General features: G+C 62.4%; 3 protein-coding genes across 3 annotated transcripts; all 3 read left to right on the top strand.

Annotated features, from left to right (window-relative positions):
- Positions 1-1,118: 1,118 nt before the first annotated feature.
- LMXM_07_0340 (putative ATP-dependent DEAD/H RNA helicase) lies at positions 1,119-2,366 on the top strand (the record flags this gene model as incomplete). The annotated part of the gene is made up of 1 exon (XM_003872130.1): positions 1,119-2,366. One exon carries the CDS (start codon positions 1,119-1,121, stop codon positions 2,364-2,366), a length of 1,248 nt encoding a protein of 415 aa, XP_003872179.1.
- A 5,640-nt stretch (positions 2,367-8,006) lies between these two features.
- LMXM_07_0335 (conserved hypothetical protein) lies at positions 8,007-10,325 on the top strand (the record flags this gene model as incomplete). Its single annotated transcript, XM_003872129.1, has 1 exon — positions 8,007-10,325. One exon carries the CDS (start codon positions 8,007-8,009, stop codon positions 10,323-10,325), a length of 2,319 nt encoding a protein of 772 aa, XP_003872178.1.
- A 1,032-nt stretch (positions 10,326-11,357) lies between these two features.
- On the top strand, positions 11,358-13,838 carry LMXM_07_0330 (conserved hypothetical protein; the record flags this gene model as incomplete). The annotated part of the gene is made up of 1 exon (XM_003872128.1): positions 11,358-13,838. One exon carries the CDS (start codon positions 11,358-11,360, stop codon positions 13,836-13,838), a length of 2,481 nt encoding a protein of 826 aa, XP_003872177.1.
- Between the last annotated feature and the right edge of the window lie 604 nt (positions 13,839-14,442).

The following is a 14,442-nucleotide window of genomic DNA, read 5'->3' as shown; positions in this document are numbered from 1 at the left end:
GGTTGACGATAAAACGAGCGATCAAAGTATCGCATCAGCGCGTAAAACGGGAGAGAGAGGAGAAAGGGCCGAGGGGGAGGGCGAGGGACGGGGCTCAGGTAGCCTTGTCGTCCGCTCCTGTCTCTCTGTCTCGCCCACGAGTGAGTTGCAGACCCACACGCGCCCGCTTTTCCTCCCTTCGCTCCCGTCCCCACCTACAACATCCCCCGAAAGCGAAGGGAGGCGGGCGGTCGGGAGGGCACTTGTGCGGCCCCTCCTCCGCCTCCGCCTCCTCCCCCCATTGTGTAGGAGCCCGAGCGTGCGTGAGCGGGTCTATAGATGAGCATTGGCACCCTGGTCTCTTCCAGCAGCGGTGCAGCGTTCACAATGCTGCCTCCGTCCCCCTCGTACTACATCTCTTTTGCCGCCCTACTTTCCCCTCACTGCATCCGGCGGCCCCCCCTCCCCCCCACATTCCACATTCCACATGTGCCACCCACACTTCCCCACCACGCCCCGCTGCACACGCAGTGAGGTGTATCTCTCCTTCTCTGGCACACACACGCGTGGGTTGAACCAGAATAAACGCCAACAGACGATAAAGGACATTGCGTACGCCAAGCAACGCGCGCGTGTGCCTATCTTTCCTGTCTGCCCTCGCTTTCACCTTGAACTACACAACATCTGCACGTCGTGCGACAAGCATCATGTCGGACTACGGTGACGCTCAGCAGAACGGCGGCGACAGCGGTGGGCGCGGCGAGGGCGGCTACGACGGCGGTCGTGACGGCGGCTATGGTGGCGGTCGTGACGGCGGCTATGGCGGCGGCCGTGACGGTGGCTACGGTGGCGGCTATGGAGGCGGTCGCGGCGGGGATCGCTACCGCAGCGGCGGCGGCGGGTACGGTGGTGGTCGCGGCTACGGTGGCGGCTACGGCGGCGGCCGCGGCGGAGATCGCTACCATGACCGCCACGGCGGTCTGGGCTCCAACCTGCACCGGATCGACTGGGACGCCGTGCAGAAGGTGGCGACGCAGTGGAACTTTTACAAGCCGCAGAAGCCCCGCAGCGAGGAGGAGATTGCGACGTGGCTGCGCGAGAACAGCATCACCATCTACGGCGACCGCGTGCCGCAGCCGATGCTCGAGTTTTCCGACCTGGTTGCCCCGGACGCCATTCACCAGGGTTTCATGGACGCCGGGTTCCAAAAGCCGACCCCGATTCAGTCCGTCTCCTGGCCGGTCCTGCTGAACTCGCGTGACATCGTCGGCGTGGCCAAGACGGGCTCTGGCAAGACGATGGCCTTCATGATCCCCGCGGCCCTGCACATTATGGCGCAGCCTCCGCTGCAGCCTGGCGACGGCCCCATCGCCCTCGTCCTCGCCCCGACCCGCGAGCTGGCGGTGCAGATTGAGACGGAGACACGCAAGGCTTTGACGCGCGTGCCGAGCATCATGACGACGTGCGTGTATGGTGGCACCCCGAAGGGGCCGCAGCAGCGTGCCCTGCGTGCCGGTGTGCACGTCTGCATTGCCACGCCGGGTCGGCTGATTGACCTGCTGGAGACGAACTGCACGAATCTTCTGCGCGTCACCTACCTCACCCTCGACGAGGCGGATCGCATGCTGGATATGGGCTTTGAAGACCAAATCCGCAAGATCTGCTCTCAGATCCGCACAGACCGCCAGACGCTCATGTTCTCGGCGACCTGGCCGCGCGAGATCCGAAACCTCGCCGCCAGCTTCCAGAAAGACTTTGTGCGTGTCCACATCGGCTCCGAGGAGCTTGTGGCCAACGCTGATGTGCACCAGCACGTCTTCGTCGTTGAGGGATATCACAAGGAGGAGAAGATGGAGGAGATTCTTCGCCAGGTCGGACCGCAGCGCGTACTTGTCTTTGTGAAGACAAAGAAGTCGTGCGACATTCTGCAGGACCGCCTTGGCCGCGCGCTGCGGCAGACGGTGCTCGCCATTCACGGTGACAAGCTGCAGTCCAGCCGTGACTACGTGCTGGACCGCTTCCGCAAAGATGAGCGTGCGATCCTCGTCGCCACCGACGTGGCGGCGCGCGGTCTGGATATCAAGGACTTGGACGTGGTGGTGAACTACGATATGCCACTGAACATCGAAGATTATGTGCATCGTATTGGTATGTTGACGGACTTCCGCCTTCTCACGGTATCGCTAGCCCCGATCCCCTCTGTGTATCTATCTCTGTGTGCGTATGTGTGTGTGTGTGTGTGTGTGTGCCGCTTTTTCTTCTGTTGTGTCTCACCGTGTTGCCCGTGCTGTCCCACCACGACTGCCACTGCCTCCGCCACGGACATCGTCGCCGTCTTTCCCTCCACCTCACTCGCGTCTTCAGCTTGCCCAGACCAGCTTATGTAATGCGTGTTGGCTGGTGGTTGTCGTGGCGATGAGAGGCCACGAGCGCGGTCAGGAACTCCAGCGGTGAGGGGGTGGGACGGTTGCTGGGGTCGCGAAGGCACGAGTGCACCAAATTGGCGCAACAGGAGAGGGCGGGCGGGGCAGTGAGGCATATGCGCGTGCGCTCTCACAAACTCTAAGCGAACATAGTACTCCTGGAGAAGATGGGACTGCACATACCGCCATCGCTGCTGGAGAGGGAGGAGGACGTTGTAGAATGGCATGCGGCAGGCGGTGATGGCCCAGCGGCAGGTGGGGTGCAAGAGGAGGGCTCGAGAGAGGGACTTGGACAAGGAGTATCGCACTCGCTCGAACACCCACCGTTGCGCCATCTCTTGGCCGCCCCGTGCAGCCGTCCTCCTCTCCAGCGACACTCCTACGCTCACATACATACACACGCGCCTATGCCGCACGCACAAGCACACACGCACACACGCACTCACACGGATACAACAGAAAAAACATAGCAACCCGGTGATATATGGCCTCCCACCCCCCTCCACACACACACACACACACACCTCCCTCGCCCCTCCGCACACGTCCACCCACTCTCTACCGCAACGTGTGGCCTCGCCGCCTTCACTCCAGGTCGCTCTCACGCGCGCCTTGTCCTTCGCGTCGCCTATAGCAGCCTCGCACGGTCTCCGCTGCCCTTGTCGCTGGTGCTGCGGCCGCTCGGCCCAGCTCCTTCCCTGGCCACCACCCAGCACCATCTCATCCGCACCGTACGTACGCGGTTCTCCCGTGACTGTGAACGCATGCGTGCGCCAACTCTGCAGCGCGTACGTACGGTGCGGATGAGATGGTGCTGGGTGGTGGCCAGGGAAGGAGCTGGGCCGAGCGGCCGCAGCACCAGCGACAAGGGCAGCGGAGACCGTGCGAGGCTGCTATAGGCGACGCGAAGGACAAGGCGCGCGTGAGAGCGACCTGGAGTGAAGGCGGCGAGGCCACACGTTGCGGTAGAGAGTGGGTGGACGTGTGCGGAGGGGCGAGGGAGGTGTGTGTGTGTGTGTGTGGAGGGGGGTGGGAGGCCATCTATTTCGTTTACATTCGTTTTGGCAGCCGCCTTAACCCCCCTCCCCCTCCCCCTCTCCCACCTCTCTCTACCGATGTGTGTGCGTCGGCATGTGTGTACGCGTGTGTGTGTCTGCATCTACTCTTATCAGCTGAACGACTTGATTCTTTGTTACCTGGACGCTTTTCTGTGCTCGGACGTGTGGGGGCACGTGCGTAACGGCGGCACGATGGTGCTGTGCCGTCCTCGACTCTCCGTACCGCGCAGCTCTCTCGCCTTGTGCGCGTATGATGGTGTGCGCACGCAGCGATAGGTTTCTGTTTCCTTGTGCACCCTCTTGGCGTCTTCACCTAACCTTGGTACGCCATCTTCGTTGAAGGGGGACTTCTGTGCTGCTGCTGAGAGTTCCTCACGCCCTCCCTCTGCGCATTCGTGAGTGTGCCTGCGTCCTGAGGGCGCCTCGGTGGTTGCATGCACTGAGGAGGAGAGCGCCGGCATGCCTGAGCGATCTTGTGGCCGAACGTGTGTGCGTAACGAGGCGGCGCTTTGAAGCATGGCGATCCCCTCCGCCTCGCACACACACACACACACACCAGGATGCAGACGCGATGAGTAAGCCTATGTATCTATATTATGCGTGTCATGTGATGGGGGCTGGAGGGATGCAGGCCAAGCGATGGCTCTCTCATCTCTGCAAGGGGGGGGCGGCTGCACGTTTTAGTACGTGCGTGGCGGCTGTGCACACGTATGCGTGGGACGTCGTTAACGTCTGTGAGCGGGCGTGTTTGTTCTTTGATGAGTGGGCCTATCGCCGGATGCCCCAGCCAGCCAGCCAGCCAGTCCCTTCCTCCCGCACAGTCCGTGCGATCGGAGCGGGGGTATGCGTGGTGATGGCCGATTCAAAGAGCGTGCAAGGGCGTAGCAAAAGAGCCCGGGGTGACAGGAGAAGGCGCGATGGGCAACGAGGCACACACACTAGAGGCGCACACACGCACATGCACACGCCCACACACACACACACACACACATACGCACACACTAGACAAGCGTACGGACCACCACCTTCATGCACATGCTTCTCCTCTCTCCCTACCTCACACACATAAAACGGTGGTTGTATCCAGCTCTGCATGGCCGGATATGTGCACCGATGTCTACGCCGGTATACATGTGTGTGCTGACGTGTGCGCCTCTTTGCCTCTGTGTGTCCGACAGCCTCGTGCCTTCTCCCATCCTTGCCCTCTCCCGCCTTATCACGCCTGCACCAAGACGCAGGCGTGCGGGACTCTACCCCTCACCCCACCTCTCCCTTCTCAGTCTCCCGCGACGCACGCCAACATTCACGTAGGCACGCCGCCCGCGCTGCCGTTTGGAAGGCGAGCGAGGCAAGCGGTGATGGCGCGATAGCCGGTCATGCGCATGGGAATGTGTGTGCCTCTGTGTGTTGCACCGGATCTCTATGACTTCGGTGTGTGTGTGTGTGTGTGTCGTGGGAGACACGCAGGCTTTGCCCGCTGAGAAGAAGCACTGATGGATGGTTGTGTGCGCGTGCGCCCTTTCTCGGCCACGCACGGCTGTGCACCTCTGTATATGCGAGGACGCGTACGTTTATGCGTGCAGCGAGGCCGCTTCTTGAGTTTTGGTGCTCCTTGCAAACCTGTCTCTCTCTCTCTCCCTGGGCAATCTCTGCTCCGTGTGTGTGGGGCCAACGTCTGTGTATGCGTGTGGGTGGCCTGAAGGATGCGCCAGATGATGTTCTGTGCCCTTCGTCCCGAAACTTGTCCGCTATCCACCCCTGCGGTCCATCTCTCTCTGGACTCGTCTCCCTCCTGACCCGTTTGAAGTGTGCCTTGCTCCCTCCTCTACCGTGTAGGACATACCACCGCATGCGCCTTGTGCGCTCACGCGTGTGGAGGCGTTATGATGGGCGCATCCATGTCGTGCTTGGTCGAGAGGCGATGGACGGTGGGGAGAGAGAAGGGCTATGCAGCCAGGTTGAGATGATGTCCACAGGACGAGGTGAAGGTGCGGGCCCACGCAAGCGCAGTGAGAGAGAGAGACTCTGCAGAGCAGTGACTGCACACGCACGCGAACGGAGAAGTGACACCTCTGCGCAGACGCCCGTGCACGCATGTTTTGCAAGTCAAGACGGCGCACATTCATGCACACGCTGGCACGGACTCACGGAGAGCGCACGCAGGCACGCACGCACACACGTACACACGTACGGAGACCGCCTTTTGCAACTAACTGCCGCCACGGCACCTCCCCTGAGTAGAGAAGACGAGGGTACGCGAGCTTATAGCGCACAGCACAAAATGCCGCGATCCACGTGAGACTTGGGAACGTTCTCCGCCCCCTCCCCTCCCCTCTCTTCCCTCCCCCTCCCCCTCCCCCTTGCCCTGCACAGCGGCAGGCCCACGCTCGGCATATTCTTACCGTTTTTCTTTTTCGTGTATTTCTCTCTGCTTGTGTGGCGCGTGTGGTGTACGTCTGTACACGCGGGTGGCCCCGCTGCAGTGCCCACACGCCGTCCACGTCTCACCCTCATCCTCACCCTTATCCCCACCCCCCACCACCCCCACCACCTCTTCCTCTCCCTCCTGTGCTCTGCTCCCCATACGGTCTTACCTTGTTTTATTTATCGTCCAGGTCAGCTGATGACACGCACACGCACACACGCGCGCACACATCGGTGGGGGTACGCACGGGCGCAGGCGCACTGCTTTTCCTTTTCCTTATGGCAGTTCTCGTACACGCAGTTGCGCCTGTGCCTGTGTTGCCCACCCCTATCCTTTCATGTGTTGAACGCTCTCTCCTGCCTTCGCAGGAAACAACTTGCTGTCTACTCTCCTCTCTCCCTCTCCCCCTCTTTCCCTCCCTCTCCCTCTCCCTCGCTCTCTCACACGTGTGTGCGTGTGTGCGTGCACCTCTGGACAACAACATGCATGTGGGCAAACTCTGCGTTGCCTGCTGAACGCGTTCGTGCCCACAAACTCATGTGTGCGTGCGTGCGCTCTCTCGCTGTGCTCGCCCTTTCACTCACCTGTGCCCTCGCGTCCTGATGCACGTGGTTTCTACGCGTGCAGGTCGTACGGGTCGTGCCGGTAAGACCGGCGATGCCTATTCCTTTGTTTCATCGGCTGATAACAGCAAGACCATTCGTGACTTGATCGACTTGCTGCTGCGCGCGAAGCAAGAGGTCTCGCCGGAGCTGTACGCCGTCTGCCAGTACGCGCGCAGCGATGGCGGCCGCGGCGGACGGGGGTACGGCGGACGCGGGTACGGCGGCCGTGGGTACGGTGGTGGTGGCTACCGTGGCGGCCGTGGGTACGGTGGTGGTGGCTACCGCGGCGGGCGCGGCTACGGCGGGCCCGGCGGTGCCCCTGGTGGTCCCCCGCGCAGCGAGAGCTTCACACCGTACTAGCGTGCGTGCGTGTTTTCGTGCGCACCTGCGACCTTTATGTGAGACTCTGACTGCACCATCTCAGCGTGCTGCGCGTCTGCCTTAGTGCTGGTGCTTCGGTAAGTGCACGCGTGTGTGTGTGTCGGAGAGGAGGGGAGGAGCCCTGTGAGGCGGCGCATGTGCATTGCCTTGTCCCCTCCCCCCTCTCTCTCTGTGTACGTTGGACGCACGTGTCAAGGGGAGCTCTCTCCCCCTCCCCCTGTTCTTTCATGTAAGGAAAGTGAGTAACCTGTTAAGAAAAGACCCGCGCACGCACACACGTGTGCACACACACACACAGAGACAGAGGAAAGGCAGTCATAACCTCCCTTCATGTGTGTGCGCATGTGTGTGTGTGCGTGCGTGTGTGTGATGCACCTCACTGTCTACTCTCGATTTATTTACTATTGTTCAGTTTGTTCTTCCTCTCGTCGCTCTCCTCCTGCGCGTGTGCGCGTGTGTGATGCTCAGCAACGCGAATGGGGGTGGGCGATGATGGCGGTGCGTGGATGGGCGGGTTTCGGTCGGCGAGCATCGACGTAGAAGTTTAAGTTACGTGTGTACGTGTACGTGTACGTGTATGTTCTCTGGATAAAAAAGAGCGACGTCCGAAGCAGCAGGAGCGGCGAAGCATGCCACACGGGCCGATCACACATGGCCAGCGGCCTCCGCCGCTGACTTTGCGGTCGAGAGACGCTGTACAGAGGCGAGGGAGGCCGCTGGGGGAAAGGGGGGGGGTAAAGCGTGCGCAGCGGCGGGATGTGCGCATGGGTCAGCCACCGATGCTCTGCCGCCGCCTCTGCCATGAGGCCCTCCGTGGCGCACAGTTTGTGTATGCGCATGTGCCGCCTCGTCTCTCTTCCCCTCCTCCCCCTCCCTCGACGGCCACCGCCCTGTATTTTGGTGAGCTTCGAAGTTTCATCGGCAGAGACTGCACTGCCGCTGCACCTTTTCATCGCTCTTGTTCTTTGCACTCCTGCCGCTGCCCTCTCTCCCACACGCGGCCGCACAGAGGGCGAGCCGTGCCCTTGAGAGCACCATCCGTTCGCCTCTCATATTTCGCTCACTCTATCCAGCTCTGCCTCTCCGTCTGCATTGCACTGTCGCCCCCCCTTCCCCTCCCCTTTGCGTTTCTCCGATGCCATCGGGCATACCCGGTGTGGACCTGGCCCTGCTGACGCGCGTTACGCAGTGCTTCGCGGAGCGCCGTCTGCACGTGTACCACCCCGGCAGTCGCCGCTCTGCCGCCGCGCTGGTGTTGCGATTTGGCGATGAGACGCAACAAACTCTCACCAAGGCACTGAGCACCTTCAAGGCCGCCACCGCGCGGCGCGGGTACGCAGACCCCGACGCGACCGAGGCAGAGGCATCGGGTGCAGCGTCGTCGCGATTTTCCAGTGCTGCCGCTTTTGCTGCTTCTTCTTCGATCGCGCGTGGGCCAGCAAAAGACGGCTGGACTGACCCGTTGAAGTTCTTCGAGTATCTGGCCCACCACCGCCGCCATCACCCGTGTGCCGACTTCGTCGACGCCGGTGCCCCATCCTCGTTGCAGCTGCTCTTCCTGAAGCGGACGAACAGGGAGGCGAGGCGATGGAGCGGGCAGATAGTTTTTCCAGGCGGACACCGTGACCCGGACGACCACGACGACTTTGATACCGTCTGCCGAGAAACCTATGAGGAGATCGGCTTCCCACTGCAGCACCATCGCGAGTTTCTGTGCCTCGGGCGGTTACCGGACTACCAGCTGCACAGTCGCATCGTCGGCAACCGCGGCCTCGTACAGGCACGCTTTGTGTTTCTGCACGTGGGCGACATCACACCAACAGTGCAGGTGGCCTCACACGCGGTGGAGAGTGTGCGGTGGGTGCCGCTGCGGGCGCTGGCGGCAGCGCACGTGGAGCGCGGGCGTGTGGTGCACCCGCTCCGGAGCTTCGTGAACCCGCGGGACGCAGACACGCGACTGATGGTAGGGGAGGTGTTCCCAAACACCTACCTCTCCTTTCCAAGTCTTCTGCTGCCTGGTACACCGGCGCCGTCGTCCTCTCCTGCCACCACCGGTGGCACTGAGGCAGGCGGGAAGGGGTGCAGTGAGGATGGCGAGAGGTCAAGGACGCGGGGGGATGCTTCGTCAGCTTCCCCTGGGTCACCACCGTGGCGTGTGTGGGGTCTCACGTTGCGCACCGCGAATGAGCTGCTGTCGCTGGACAGCTGCCAAGCCTTCGACTGGCCTTTCGTCGAGTCGAACAGCCGCCTCCTGCAATATGGGGTGCTTCTTCCTATGCACGGCTACTACGAGCTCCTCTACCAGTTCTACTGGTGGCGCGCGTGGATGACGGCGAAGATGCGCTTGCGTACCTGTGACGACTGCGTGGCGGCCCGAGGAGAAACGAACGCTGGTGACGAACAGCACGCCAGTAGCACGCTCGACAGCTCGCGAAGCGAGTCGCGCTCGTCGACACTTCTGTCGCACCTCTCGAGGGAGCGCCAGCGGTGGCGGCGCGTGCTCTATGGCTCTTCCATGGAGCGCCGGTACGCGGTTCTCCCTGCGTCGGCGGATGCGCTGCTCCTCGCTGTTCCTGAGACGCCCATCACGGAGCACGTTGTGAGCTTTGCGGCTGCGCTGAGCTTCGCCGTGTTCGTACTGTACACCGTGGCCGCAGTGATCGCGAGCATTGGTGCCGCGGTCGGCGCTGCGCTCGGCCTGAAAGCGGACCTGGACCGTGAGGCACGGCGTCGCGCCTACTACGACGCGAACACGCCGAGTAGCGTGGTGCGCCATCGACGTCCTGCTGCTGGTGACAGTGCAGAGCTGCGGTCTCTCGAGAATGCGAGGGCACACGGCGATACTGTGATCTCTGCGGCGGATGCTGTCACACCGAGTCGTGAGGCAAGCGATTCCCGCTCTTGGTGGCCGTGGCCGCTGCGCGACAATCGTGTCCCATGCTGGAGTGCCACCGCTGACGAGGCCGCGCTCTCTGCGGAGCTGCGCAGCACCACTGAAGTTCTTCGTGGGGGGTCGCCGCTCCACAGCGACAGTGCTGTACCACAAGATACGAGGCGCCGGCTGCCAATCTCGGCAGAAATACCGGCTGTGAAGCAGCACCTAACAGGCAAGACTGCCGCGGCGATGCACCCTATATCCTCTGACGCTGGTGCCGTCTTAGAGAGTCTCACCGTGAGCCCTTCGCGTGTCACGACGACCACCGACCGTTTTGCAACATCTTCTGCTATCTCGACCATCTCAGGAGACGCCATCAGAGAGCACGGCAGCGCTGAGCACGTCTATGAGACAGGCAAGGAGCGGCGCGGCGTCAGGCCTGTCGTCGCTGGTGTCTCTGTGCCGGCGGAGCACCTCGTTGCAGCTGCGATGCCGGCGGATGTGGGAGAGCTGAGGCACGAGGAGGAGCTGAAAGTGGTGATGCGCCGCTACCATCCCGAGTCCACCACAAGCCGATAGCGTACTTCTCTCTCTGTGTATGCGGGTGTGCGCGTGTGTGTGACAGGCTGGGGTGAGCGTCCCACTGCTGGGGTTATGCCCCCGTAGTGGGGACGGAGGGGGACGATAACCGCTGCTCCCCTTTGCTTCGGACGCTGCGGCTGCGCCGTGGCACCAGGTAAGCGCGGTCAAAGGTATGGTGGAAAGACACCGACGACGAGGAGCTTCTGCAGCGAAAAAGGGGCTTGGGAACGGAGAGTGGGAGAGCGCAAGTGTGTGCGCGTGAGCGCGTCCGGGTTCCAGGCCCCCCTCTCATCCCTCCAGCGTACTCGCACACACACACACACACACACACACACACACGCACGGCTCTCTCTCTCTGTGCGGCTGTGTTGGGGACGACGTACACCCCTCCCCTTCCCACCATCTCTCCGCCGCCTCCTGTGGCTGTCCATGCGGATGCAGTACGCTCGAAATCCTTCGCTGCCTTCAACTCTCTCTCTCTCTTCCTTACTTTCTATGCTCACGAAATGACCCGTTTATGTGTGGGACCACCGCCACCATCGCCACCATCGGTGCCCTTGCCTTTCCTCCCGTCATTCGCTCAGCGCCTCCCCCCCTCCCTCCACATCACCCACTGTCTGTCTCTCTCTCTCCCCTGTTGGTAGTGGTTGGCTGTTGTCGCCGGATGTCGGACATCACTCGCTGCACAAGGCTCCTCCCCCTCCCCCTCCTCCTCCTCCCCCTGCCCTCGGCTCCTCCTCATTTTCTGTCTTTTCTTTGAAACCCCCATTCGCTCATCCCCCACCCCCCACCCACCACCCACATCCATCACCCAGTGGGGGGAGGGAGGGGGACCACACCAGAGACGGACGCCGCACCGGCGCACGGAAGGGCCGTTACTTCTTCGGCTTGTTTTCATCTCTTCTCCTGTGAAGTGGCGCCGTTGACCTGGGCAGACGCATCGCTCCGCTGGCGCCCGCCGTCTATCTATCTCTGCGCGTGCGCGTGCGTCTGCTGATGCGGAGGAGTTGACACCCTTATTACACCAGTATGGGCATCCTCTACGTGGCGGCGAGCTACGCCGTCTTCTACTACTTCGGTGAGCTTCTCATGCGCCTTGTCGTGGTGCAACCGCTGAGCGACGCCAACGCGGTGCGGTGGTGCTTCGCCAGCACCTTTGCACTGTCGCTGTCGCTGTTCAGCGCGGTCTTCGTAGACATGGCAGAGGCGTCGCTGCTGCTCCCATCTGCGGCCGCCTCCTCTGCGGCGGCCGCTGAGGGCGGTGCGGGCGGCAACTGGGCGTCGTGGCTGCCGATAGCGTCACTGCTGGTCCATCCGCTCATGCGGGTTAGCGCGCGGTCTTTTACGTGGCTGCTGCTGCTCTTGCTGAGCATGGTGCTTGTCGCCTGCCCCGCCGTCTTCGCCATCTCACTTCTGAGTCACGTGGTTGTCCGTGGCAGTGTCCGCTGGACCGCTGGCAAGCGGTGCTGCAGCTCGCGGTGCTCATCGAGAAGCGCGAGTGGCTTTGGGGGACCCAGTGCGAGTCACACGTCCAGCAGCAGATTTGGCAGGCGGTCACGCCCCGAGTCGAACCCACTTTTCCGGCAGGACTGGGAGGACACAACGCGCTCGCGTGGATTCTGTGACCGGCTGCGTTGGGTGCTGGTGTGCTTGCTGGTGGTGGTCGTGCTTGTCTGCGCCGGCACATGGGCGACGCGCGTCAGTGGGCTGGACGCGCACGCGGTGCGACAGACCTCCATCGCGACTGTGCGGCGGGTGTACACGGAATTAAAGACCCGCACGACCATGCTGAACGTGCCACGAGAGATCGAACACAAGAGCACTTCCGGTAGTGGCGGTGACACGACAACCCGATCGTCGGTGCAGGAGGCTGTTCAGATGAGAAGCGGTGGAGAGGACATCCCTGAGGCCGCTGCCGACCGTGTCGCCGGACCCCTTGTCGACGCGAAGGTGGAGATGCCTTGTGGTGGCGGTGATGCCGCTGGACAGGCGCAGTTGCCACAACAGCCGCGGCGACTATTCCCTGTCGCTGAAGTCGTGCACGCGATGCCGTCCGCTGCGGAGGACTTGCACGGGCTTGTGTGCGCCGTAACCTCTCGTGTCGCGACCGTTGGTGTGGCGATGATCGGTCTCTTGTCCGGCTACGCCGCCGTCACCTCCCCATGCTTGTTCTTGGCGCCTTACACGTACTGGCGTGGACGCGAGGAGGAGCTGCGGAAGGCACAGCAAAACTTCCGCAAGAAGCTATGCTACGTGCTAAACAGCTACGGTGCCGCGCAGCGCCAGATCGCCGCCCTGCAGTACAACGTACTGCATGAAGAGTGGTCCACACCGACCTTTGCTGCCGGTTCACCAAGTCTGCACAGCGGGCACTCGTTGTCTCCGTCAAAGCAGGGCCCGGCTCTGCACAGCGCAGGCACTGGCTATGACCCGCTGAACCCCTACCACACCCCATATCCGAGCTTTGACGGCAGCGGCTACCCTGCCAAAGAGAGACTGCCGGGTGGCAGCGACTTACGGCAGTCTACCAGCCTCGGCAATCAGCCAGCGCTGCCGCAAGCGTCACAGCACCAGGCTCAGATCCAAAGTTCTACCGGCGCTGTGGGATGGCTTCAGCAGAAACTCTCCAACGCCGCCCACACTGTCGCTGGCGGCGCCTCACCTGGCAGTTCTCTCTATCCGAAGAGCCCGACTTCGGCCGTCAGCAACCCTTCCCTCTCCCGCCAGCGGGCCATCGCGCGCATCAGGACACTGCGCAGTGAGTCGGCGGCGTCACGCTTTCTCAGCCTGTCGATGTACCTGCAGCTGCACGAGGTGGAGGGCATGCTTCGTGAAGCACAGCGCGGGGCGACTTGGGTGGGTCGATGGTACGCCGGCCTCGGGGTGGCCATGACGCTCTACTCGGTCGTGAAGATCGGCCTGACGGTGGCGAGTCTGTGGCTGTCCAAGGCTTCCACGCAGGACCCCGTCACGCAAGCGGTGACGGTGCTGGAGAAAACATTCATCTTGCGTCGACGTAACGCCGAGGGCGTCGTGTCCTTCTCCGTGACTGCCGTAGAGGTCAGCACTCACGTCATTCTCGCGCTAGCGCTGGTGGTGAACGGGTGGATGTTGTTGAACTCGATCCGCGGCGTGCTCTTGGCGCTCTTCCACTTGACGATGTCTTTCAGCGGGTCTGCCATCAGCCGGCCCGAGACGATTTCCGTCGGTCTCTCCATGATGATCGGGGTTTACTTCATTGGACAGCTGGTCCTGCTGCGCTCGTCCTTGCCAGGAGCCGTGGCAAGCACCCTCGGCGGGGCTCCGCCACCTGCCGGCACCGCTACACCCAACGTGCTCCTCGCCGTGCTGGGGTCTCTGCCATACTACTACTACCAGCGGCTAAGTGACTGGTGCTTCTTGGTCGGCTGCGGCGGCGCCGTCGTCGTGCGCAGCGTTGTGCTGCGCGACACGCTGTCGTCTGTTGTGTACACTGCCAGTGGTGGTGAGGAGCAATATGTGGTGAGCTGAGCAGCTGAAGGCCGATGATGGTCCCAGGCGGATGCGACGCGCTTGATGGCTGTTGTGCAGGCTGGTTCATGCACCGGGAGAAAAAGCTGCAGCCCCCCTCCCCTCCTTCTCTTCCCTCTTCGCGCCGTCTGTGTCTTTCTCGCATTGTTTGCCGTCTCACCGCGGTGGATCGGAGTTGTCGTTGCACGTCTCCCCGTGCTCGGTGCGGGGCGTGGGCACGTCATGGTGTGACCCCCCATCTCTCTTTCCTCGCATGTTTCCCGTTCCAGCACGGAGGCGATGTCAGTTCATCTGCCTTATCCCTCGTCGTGAACCAAGTCGCCAGACACGAACGCTTGGCTGCGGCACGCCACCCCGGTGCGCTCTCTCGCTCTCGCTCTCGCTCTCGCTCTCGCTCTCGCTCCTCCTCTGTGAGCCGGTCGGCTTGGTCGTGCTTGACGGTGCTGACGTCCGCGATGAATCACGCACACACCTGCGTGGCTGTGTTGCACCAACGTCACGACATCCCCCTGCCACGATGCACGGAATGGGCGTGCGGTGTGTTGCGGCGGTGCTGTCGTTTTTTGGCCCCTTCCCGTGTACCCTGCTCTCCTGCTCTTCAAAT

Source organism: Leishmania mexicana, chromosome 7 (genome assembly GCF_000234665.1).
Source record: "Leishmania mexicana MHOM/GT/2001/U1103 complete genome, chromosome 7".
Lineage (NCBI taxonomy): Eukaryota > Euglenozoa > Kinetoplastea > Trypanosomatida > Trypanosomatidae > Leishmania > Leishmania mexicana.
This window is presented reverse-complemented; position numbering and strand designations above follow the sequence as displayed.